Source organism: Otolemur garnettii, unplaced genomic scaffold (assembly GCF_000181295.1).
Source record: "Otolemur garnettii isolate 467f Iridium unplaced genomic scaffold, OtoGar3 scaffold00041, whole genome shotgun sequence".
NCBI lineage: Eukaryota > Metazoa > Chordata > Mammalia > Primates > Galagidae > Otolemur > Otolemur garnettii.
The window spans coordinates 14318644-14329241 of NW_003852436.1; the positions used below are offsets into that span (position 1 = coordinate 14318644).

A 10598-nucleotide genomic window follows, 5' to 3' on the forward strand; every position below is an offset into this window, starting at 1 on the left:
AAATGCACTGACACATATACACAAAAATAAATATTAAAATAAAGTTCATACAAATAACTGAGTGGTAAGATTACGTATGGGTCTATGTTCTTTTATAGTTCTCTGCATTTCCCACATATTCTATTTGGAACGCCTACTGCCATAGACAATAAATACAAAAAATGTAGTCCATATTCAGGGTAAGAAATCAGCAGAACTGCAATAGCAATTTCCATCATAGGAAGCAAATTACAACAGGTTAAACTTACACGAAAAGACAAAGTTTTCCTTCCCTTTTACCTTTATAGTTCTGTCAGCAGATCCAGTAACAAACCACTGATTTCCAGGTTCCACAGCAATACATCGAACCCAGCCAAGATGCCCACTGATAACCTGTATTTAAAAAGTAGGATGGAAAAAAAAAAAAAAAGTAGAATGGGCACACATGTTAACACAGAAATTAAAATGTACTCAATTTTAACCATAACCCTGGTTTGAATTGCTCCTCTCTTATCTTCAAATCAAAAATGTCCTTAACAATTAGATTTCAGAATAATAAATGTTAAATTGCCTTTAATGGGTAGATACACTAAATTGTGTTATACCCCAATGGGATACTACTTAGCAATACAAAAGAATGCATTATTAATATACAACAACTTGAATGAATCTCAAAGGCATTAAGCTGAGTGAAGGAAGCCAGTCTCAAAAAGTAAATAATGATATTATTAAGATATCATACCTAAAATTTCATGTTATTAATTCACAAAAACCCTACAACTATAGTGATAGAAAACATTTGTTGGCAGGGTGGAGGAGGGCCTGACTATAAAAGAATAGCACAGGGAGTATTTTTTTCCGGTGATAAAACTTGTGGTAGTGGTTACCCAAACCTAAACAATGATTAAAATTCATTAGCACTGTATGCCAAAAGAAAAGTCTCTTTTACTGTACAATCATTTGAAAAATAAAAATCTTAAAAATATCTACTAAATGTATATGCATAGCTATACATCTCCTACTATATACATTTTATTTTAGATCTGGTATATATTTAATCATTTCAACCCGTTGTCGTTAATAAGATAATTGGTAGTTCCAAAGAAACTTTACAGGGTGTTTCTCCCTAGCTTGTCATTTGTATTAAATAGTTTAAACACTTTCCTAAATTTATTTTTCCTGCTCTCCCCTTTATGTAGCCTTTTATCAATATTTTATACAAAAAAGTATAGCTTTTGCGGAGCAAAGTCTCCTCACAAAATATCTTTTAAGATCATGCCTAAGCCCCTTCTCAGCCCACCTCAGATCCCGCTACCCATTTTCATATCACTCTTTTCCTCCTTATTCTTTTTCTTCAGCTCTAGTCAAAAAGTAGAAAGCAATCATGTTTCACACAATGTAATAAAATGAACTTGTGCTCACCCTGTAGAGTTTCCAAGGTGGGTGCCACTGGGGTTTTGGCATTGTAGGGGCTTTTTTAGCCATCAGTGCAGAGTTCTTGGTATTTCCAGACTCCATAACAATCTAGACACGCAACAGATTACGTCATTATTAAGATATCATACCTAAGATTTCATGTTATCATTTCACAAATGGAAATTGAAAGAGGGACTTATGAAAGATTTTTTCCTTAAATGAAGAACAAATTTTTTTTCTAAGATTCATCTTATACTTATTTTCTAACAATAAAAAAATTATTGTATATTAATTTTAAAAAGCAATTTAAAAACCTGAGAGATAATGGGCATTAAACTTAAGAACACACATCAGTGTGTATGGGCTCAAAAACTAGGTGATTGACCTTAGGTAGAAATTATGTAACCTCTACATGTGCCTCATTTGTAAAACAGGAAAAATGGTGACTATCTCATAGGGTCACCGTGAAGATTTAAAAAGTAGAAAATGCTCCTTCCATGTAAGCTCCTGTTACTATGCAAGTCATTTTAAATGTATTAATGCCACTACCTTTGATAGCTCTTGTATCTTCTAATATAGTATTTAATACTCTTTTAAAAGGTATACCTGTTGATAATACCATCTACTGTTACCATCCATCCATTCATCCCTTAAATATTTAGGTCCATAAAATTCTTGCTCTCAAGAAGCTTACATGATATTCTCCTAAGAAGGCAGAGAGCCTGGACAGAGAAATATGCTCTGCAGGGAGGATGAAGGAAGAAATGTGGTGGTAAGGTATAAATTCATTGACTTTGTAAAGCCAAATGAATTGTACAGCAAGCTGAGAAAATAAAGCCCATACTTATTTCAAGTGACATAATGAAATAAACTGCATATTTTCAGTTATTTTTTCTACAATTACTTTCACTAAGCTAAGAGCAGCTGTCATTTACTTAAGAGATGAACTCAGGTATTTCTAAATGTTGATGTATAAGACTAGTTGTACAATCCCGAATATTACTACACTAACAGCACTCAACTATATAAACCAAGTTAGAATTTAATAAAAAGACTTTCATACTTAACACATACACAAGTTTCACAACACTCCATGTACTTTTAACATTGGACAGTATCTACCAAGATCACATTATCCTCATTAAAACACATCCCATGTACAATGTGCAAGTATACACAGAAATAAAAGAATTTTTAATTCTAAAAAATATATCAATTTATTAACAAATTAGGGCTGTGAAATATTAACAACTAGTTCAAGCTGCTATTTACCTTAACAATTCCAAACAAGCATTCATTTCTTTAATACTTATGGTAAGACTTTTGGGATAAAGAGAAATAAGGCAACATGTTCCAAAAGTTAGAAAGCCATCATCTAACCCAGGGAAACTTACTGAATTCACTGCTGTAGGCTGTGAACGGTCAGGAGCCCCAGGATGTCGGTATTCACTTCCACCAGCTGCAGTACGATTTGCATCAGTCCTGACAGAAAAGACATACCACATTCAAAACAATGCTTCCAGTCTTATATTCTATAAAACCATCCCTATATTTTACATTCTTATAAGCCTGATGAAAGAAAATGTCATGTAATAGTTATAAAGAAACCGATTTAGGCTGTATGCAGTGGCTTACACCTGTTCAGGACCAGCCTGGGCAACATGAGACCCTGTCTCTACAAAAAATTAAAAAATTAGCCAGGTGTGGCATGCCTGTAGTCCCACATACTTGGGGGACGACTGCTTAAGCCAAGGAGGTCAAGGTTATAGTGAGTTATGATCAGGCCATTATACTCTAGCCTGGGCAACAGAGTGAGATTCTGTCTCTTTAAAAAAAAAGAAAGAAAAAAAGAAAAGAGAACAAATTTAAAAATGACAAAATGTCAACAGTGAAATATGTTTCCAAAATTTTTGTAATTATATGCATAATATCTCATACCTGGCCTGAGAAGAAGGCAATGCCACTGCTAAGGACTGTGCAGCTGATTCACTTGGCATTCTTTGGATCTTAGTATCTGCTGTCAGAGCAACCCCTATTAAAATAAAAACATTAATTCCTTGTGGTAACTACCTTCATTTTCATTTACAAGCATTTAAAATAAAACAACAAATGGCTATTATTTCCAGAGGGTGATATATGCATTTTGATTAGGTTTTGTTTACTTTTGTTTCTAATGTTTTTACAGTAAATATTGGTTAATAACAGCTCACTCAAATTTGATAAGTAACTGGGTACTAAAGTAGCCCAAGATAGTAAAGTCTAATGTATATTATATTTGAACAAAGGCCTTCAAAAACAAGAAGTAAGCAGTTCCTCAAATATTAACAATTCTTCCAAGAGTGATTCAAAGTTATCATAATAACAAGTACTTGATTTCTCAGTACTTTCTATGCATACTAGGCCATGTGTTCGCTACTTTGTTAGACAGGCCATTCCATCTATGTGCAAATTGCTCTACACATACTCAGAGATGTCAACATGTTTCTATCATATCTGTTTTTATACTAACATTTTATCATTTTTATAAGCTTAGTGACATTTACATGTTTGCCTATACCACTGTCCAGGCCTGGAGCAGTCTTTTTGTTTTTGAATTCCTATCACAGTACTTGAAAATATATAGGTAACTTAAGAATTGTTTGCCAAATGAATGCACACACGTATTAGTAATTATTATCTTAAAAAGCTATGTATGGATACTTAGTTACTGAGCTTATATTTTACAGGCAACAGAATCTCATTATTGGCTCATTAGTGAAAACATATGTGACAATACATTTTTGATATGCAACAGCTCACTAACCAGGTCCTGGTGGATATGGATGTGTACCTGTCACCAAATATTCAACTTCTTGCCCTAAAAAAAGAAAAAAGAGAGAGTGAGAGATAGAGAAAAGGAAAAAGGTTTATCAGTGGTGAATTTATCTTACAGGGAAGTATCATCTCTTCTAATGTATCAAATAATATCCAACTAGATTTCTCAAATTTTTCCAACTAAATTCAAGCTGGAAATAAAAGAATTTGATCATTTTTGTTTTGATTTTTGTACACTGTGTGCACAGGTATTTTCATTTGCTGATACAAAGCTAAGAAGGCTTGTGAATTTGCTATACGTGTACAGCACTGTTGTGTGAAGAGGCCTTCCTATCAAGTGATGATCCATTCTGATTTTTCTCCAATTGGTTTCCTTTGAAATCTTGGATTCTCTTAATTCATTACAAATTCAGCATTCAGTTTCATCTTTCTCATGAAGGACAGATGGTTTCCATATAGGTTAGGAATAGTCACCATTTTATTTTTTAAATTTCCATGGTGACCTTCTTCAAATCCTAAGAATTTCTATCCTCATTATATTACTGGGTGTTATTTTCTATGTGAAAAAAAAAAAAACCACCAACCAATAATTTCATTACTTCCATGAGGAAATCAAGACTTTCATTATAATATTGGTATAGGCATTAAATATTGTATAACCACATTAGTCCTTCCAGGATTGGGACTAATAACACATTTAATTAGGTTTTCTATTTTTAAATTCATGTGTAAGTGCTGACATTTCTTTCTTTCTTTTTTCTTCGATTAATATAAGGGTACAAACGATTAGGTTACAATGTTTGCATTTGTTAGGTAAAGGCCCTGTTGTAGAGGAGCTGACATTTCTGGTAATACCACACTCACCTTGATTAGCAGGATACTGTTTATGACCGTATGAATCTGCGGCATTCTGAGGGCCTTTCTCCTTAAAATTTTCTTTCGAAGTAGGCATATGCAACACAGGACCATATTCATTACGAAGCTTGATTGCCATCTTTCGTTTGTGACTATTTAAAAATTATAAACATAAAAATGCATCCTTAAATACTTTAAATATATTCACCAAAGCAAATATTTATTGATAGCCAAGAAACAAGTACTTAAATAGCTTAAGTTTGCCTAATTGCATAGAAAAAATTTCTATTAATAGTTAAGATTTTAAAGTTAAACAGTTAAAGAATCAAAAATGTCCAAGTGCATTTCCACAGTGTATCTATTTACTTTTGTTCACAATTCACTACATAGCACTCATTAAATCTAAGTAATATTTTAGTTTGTTACCTAATAAATACAAAACCTTTTGTAATGAATTATTAAGGGTCCAACTGATTTAAAAGGATATGAAAACCAACATATCTTTTAAAAAACTTCCCAGTCAATATACTTTCCTTCAAATGTCTAAATATAAAAATATAGTAAAAATTCTATAGCAACCTTTACTAGATGTATCTAAAGAGATTAGTGAGAACTAGTCAAAGTACTTAATTCGTTCAGTATTTTAAAAAGAAATGCACTTATATTACTTTTAAGAATAGTCTATTTTATAAACTAAATGTAAATGCTTGTTTGAGGAATTAAGTAGATTTCAAAACAAGGGTAAAGGACAAAGAAGGAACACTGCACATAATGCAATCCCAGACTGGAGCTGGAGATGTAGAACCAAAATTATGCCACCACTCAAAAATCTTCACCATACTAACGAGAAAAGATGGGAGTAGAGGTACTGGCCAGGTACAATTTCAGCTCAGCAAGGCTCTGAGAGCAGCGGGAAGCTGAAAGCACATACAAAGTGATTGATTATAAAAGGGACTCTCCTAATTATTACCGGGTATTTGTAAAATGCAATTAATTAATGGGATTTTTACTGTAAAAGATAAGGCCAAAAGACGTTAAATTAGCTTAAATTATGCCAAAACACCACTTATTATCGAATGGACAGTCTGTGACTGTTAGTATTACTAACGAGTCTTCAAAAGTCTCCCTTTCCCTGCTCTCTTCCCCCAATATTAGAACTTTATATATTTTAGCAAGTGAAATAGAAATATACCTACCTCTCTTCATCTAAAGGCACAGGTTTTCCATTATCAGCTACAAACATGTCGTGGGTCCGTTTTAATGACCTGAACACAAGTGTGTGCACAGAATGTTTCTGTACCTCCTAGAAAGAAAAAGTAGAGTTACACATCTAGCTACAAACTAACTACACACATCACCTAAAGACGAATTAGTTACACACTATACATGTTGAATTTAAAAGCTTTCTAGTCCTCACCACAGCTACTTATAGCAAGCTACAGGAGCCAACTTCAGAGTAGAGGAGCAAGCACCTCTTTGGCCAGAGCCCCAGGAAAGCAACTGAGTGATAACTGACATTAAGTTACTTATTCAATAAATTTTTACTGGGCTTACACTATGTGTCTGGCAAATACTATGCTTGAAGCTAAGAACAGAAGGAAGATAAAGCAGTCATACTCCCTGTGCTCAAGAGGAAACAGACAAATAAATATAAGCAAAATAATTCCACATTTTGATAAGTGCTATGAAGGCAACAAGAGGCTGAGTCAGAGAATGGAAGAAATAATTGTGAAAGCTCTCTCAGAGGTGATTTCAAGCAGGGACAGAATTAGCCTTGCACAGAACAGAGGTTAAAAACAACCTGGACAGGCTTGGCACCCGTAGCACAGTGGTTACAGCGCCAGCCACACACTCCGAAGGTGGTGAGTTCAAACCCGGCCGGGCCAGCTAAACAATGTCAACAGGAACAAAAAATAGCTGGGCACTGTGGTGGGCGCCTGTAGTCCCAGCTACTTGGGAGGCTGAGGCAAGAGAATTGCTTAAGCCCAAGAGTTTAAGGTTGCTGTGTGCAGTGACGCCATGGCACTCTACCGAGGGTGACACAATGTGACTCTGTCTCAAAAGAAAAAAAAAAAAACCTAGACAGAGGAAAATGTCATGTACAAAGGTGGTCATTAGCCGAAATGATGCCAGGAAGGCAGCACAGTCGTGCCTGCTCGGTGAGAGGGTGCTTTGTTGTGCAAGGTGAAGGTGAAAGGGCAGACACCAGGTGAAGACTTTTAGATCATTACAACTGACTATACTCCTGTAACACAGGCTAGTAAAAGGTGCTAATCAAGAAAAGCATGACCAACTTAACGTTTTAAACAGAAAAACTTATAGAAGAACAAAAATAGAAAGGTATCTAGCTGGAAGCAGCGCACCAGTCCTAATGAAAGATGATGTTGGTCTGAATTAAGGCAGATTGCGGTGGATAAGGAGAAAAGTGGATGCAATCAAGAAATATTTGGGATAATAAGGATAAGGCCTGCAGTAAGCTAGGGAAACACGTGAAGAACGGCAGATTTTCTGAGGGTAGAGCTGAAATGAGACGAACTGAAGACAGAGAACATAGCCAGTCTCGCAGGACACAGAATCATTGACACTGGCCCGCAGGCGGCGAGTACCAGGGGCAGAACATCAATTGAAGCCCCGCCTCCGAGGACAGAGCCCAGTTGCCAAGGGCCAAAAGAGGACTAGACGAATTATCTCAGGCTTCCCGCCCGGACAGAACCTCTGCCTCGGGTTCCCATCCCGCCTCGCTCCTTCTCCCGAAAAGCAAAAGAAAAGACCACCCGGCCTCGGCCAAACAGCTCCTTCTTGCAGTCTCTTCTCTCCTCAGACTTCACTCTCGATTCCCCCGCCCGCTGGCAAAGTAAAAAAAAAGGGCCAGAAGCAAACGACTCTTCAAAGCCCGAGTGTCACTTTACCTCCACCATGATGCTGCAGAGTATCCCACCTCCCGCAGCGAAGAAATACTACTAATCATCCACCCAGAACCTGCCGCCACAACTGTGCTGCCCCTTCCGGAACGGGGTGCCCTGGCGCCGGATGTGATGTAAGCCCCGCGCACGCGCACTGGGCTCCACCCGCGGAGGGGGATCGAGGGGGCGGGTCTTCCTCCTCGGGACCGCCTCGGGGCGGGCTCTCGCGTTCGAGGGGCGGAGACTCCTGGAATCCCTTGGTTGAAGGCTTTCGTTTATCTCTGTAAGATGTCTTAAAATCAATGTTTTCTGTCTTACTCTCAGTCCTAAATATTTTGATCTGGGGTCCTGGTTGTTTGTGCAGTGTTCCCTGGAAGCTTAATGCTTCTTATTCAGAGAACTTAATGGTCAGGAGAGCAACCCCACTCCACCCTCCATGGGCTCTTAGGCTCTTCCAGCGCCCTGATCTGTTTGGGGGTCACCTACCCAGAGCATACAGCATATACGTTGAGAGTGGAAAGAAGGGTAGCAAAAACATAGCCAAGTGAATCAACAGTCTCACTTAGGAATTTATTAAAAACGTTAAGGTCATATTTTTATTCGAAAATACAATCATCTCTGAATTCGAGTGTGAGTTTGGCTTAAAACTAGTCTCCTGTAAAAGTGGCCTGGGATGGTAGACCTTGCAAGGAAATGCCATATTATGAAATATACACTCAGGGGAACTAAATCGTATTATGCTTACCTATCGGTAGTAAAAACTATGGGAAAAAACATGTTTTAAATGATTATGAAACTATAAAAATGTAAGGAAGATAAATGTATCTATGGCAATACAATAACTATCTATTTAGGCCTATTAAAGTGTTAGATATTTAATCATATTGGAAACATTTAATTTCTGATCTGAGACTCATAAAAATATTGAAATGTTTGAGGTAAATTTCACTGGATTTTGTTCCTTTAAAAACTCTTTAATTTACAGAATTATGTCACCACTTGGAAATTTACAGTATTTTAGATAAAGAACTTAAGTGACCCTGTTATCCTAGGTCAGGTATTCATGAATTATGTTTGTTGTAGAAACATGTTTTTATTTATGTGGGAAACATTTCATTTGTTTTGTTTTCTGTAACTTTCACTGGATTAGCAAGGGATTCTGTTCTGTCTTGGGGAACATCTTAAGATGCCTTATTTGAACAGTAGGTGTCACTACTGCTCTGCAAAAGGGCTCAGAGGGTTTTTCCATAAAGCAGACACGGTGAAAAATTTATTACCATAAATATTAATATTATGTCTGTCTGTGCAAAACCATGATGACAGATTTTAGGCTAAGTTTTTTTCTTACCAGTACAGAAAACATTTTCATTCTTTTTCAAATGTGTTTTTTGCTCTTAAGTAGTAATAGGTCACACGAGTATAGATTTGAATGCAATTTTCATCAGCTTCTTACCCTATTTTTATGGTAAGTGCTTTTAGCTTAGAAGACTAAATATATGACCCTTAAAAAAACATTATATATCATATTATTTAGAGCTGTGTAGCTCAGTATACCCCTCCTTTACATTTCATATTTGAAATTCTTCACTAATTCAAAAGAGTAAGAGTGAAAGATATTGTTTATTATTTGAATTCCTGAGGTCAGAACCTGTGAAAATTGATACTTGGACAATTCTTCAAAATGTTTGTTTTTTAATTATTTACCACAGTGCTAAGAATTGGTCTAAATGCTAAGATAGTGTTAGATACTTTCTGATAGCACAGTTTGAAACAAAAGCTTCTGGGATTGTAGGCGACAATGAGAGAGCTATTCTTCCAGTTAATGCCTGGAAAGGCTTTGGGAATAATCAGGTACTATCAGTTATAAATATCTTAGTAACAGCTGTGTATGTGAATGTGAGAGAGAGAAGAGAAAAGCAAAGCATTGCTTGTCACAATTGCAATCTCCTCTTCTACAAGAAGCCTGATCTCATATGTATTAGTTTGCTAGGGTTGATGTAACAAAATACTGCCATCTGCGTGGCTTAAACAACAGAAATATACAGTGCTGTCTCACAGTTCTGGAAATAGGAAACCTGAAATCAAGCTATCAGCATTGGTGGTTCACTGACAATCTTCAGCATTCCTTGGCTTCTGCTGCATCACTTCTGTCTCTGTCTTCATCTTCACATGGCATTCTCCCTGTAAATGTGCCAGGGTTCAAATTTCCCCCTTGTGGATGACATGGATCATATTGGATTAAGCACCCACTCTAGCATGGTCTCATCTTAACTAATTACACCTGCAAAGGCCCTATTTCCAAATAAGGTCACATTCTTAGGTACTAGGGATTAGGAATTTTAAATGTGGGTTTGTGGGGGAGCACAATTCAACCTACAATACCATGTCACAAAAACAAGTATCAATATTGGACATGATGGTGACTCTTCTAGTTTACTCTTACAAATAAGCATTTGTACTTACAAATGTTTCTATTTTGCAGCAATATTTTCCGTGTTTACAGAACCAGAGAAGAAATAGCAGTGTGATAGGCATTGTGAGGCTTAAGAAAAATATGTTACCAAAAACCAGCATAGAGAATCAGCATGCTTCATAGAGAAACAATAAAAACATTCTCATTATTTAGCCACA

General features: G+C 36.3%; 1 protein-coding gene across 3 annotated transcripts in view; it reads right to left on the minus strand.

Moving 5' to 3' along the window:
- PLRG1 (pleiotropic regulator 1) overlaps positions 1-10598 on the minus strand; it is a 24343-nt gene that overhangs the window by 6495 nt on the left and 7250 nt on the right. The window contains exons 1-8 of one of the 3 annotated variants that reach the window (XM_003790228.2): positions 7974-8112; positions 6261-6367; positions 5074-5216; positions 4199-4252; positions 3334-3427; positions 2790-2877; positions 1402-1503; positions 280-372 (exon numbers count right to left, since the gene is read on the minus strand). In XM_003790228.2, coding sequence (XP_003790276.1) covers positions 280-372; positions 1402-1503; positions 2790-2877; positions 3334-3427; positions 4199-4252; positions 5074-5216; positions 6261-6367; positions 7974-7982 — 690 coding nt within the window. In that variant the 5' untranslated portion in view covers positions 7983-8112. Of the gene's footprint in view, positions 1-279; positions 373-1401; positions 1504-2789; positions 2878-3333; positions 3428-4198; positions 4253-5073; positions 5217-6260; positions 6368-7973; positions 8113-10598 lie in introns of those variants that run through there. The other 2 variants (XM_003790229.3, XM_023513437.1) reach the window with 2 other exon arrangements.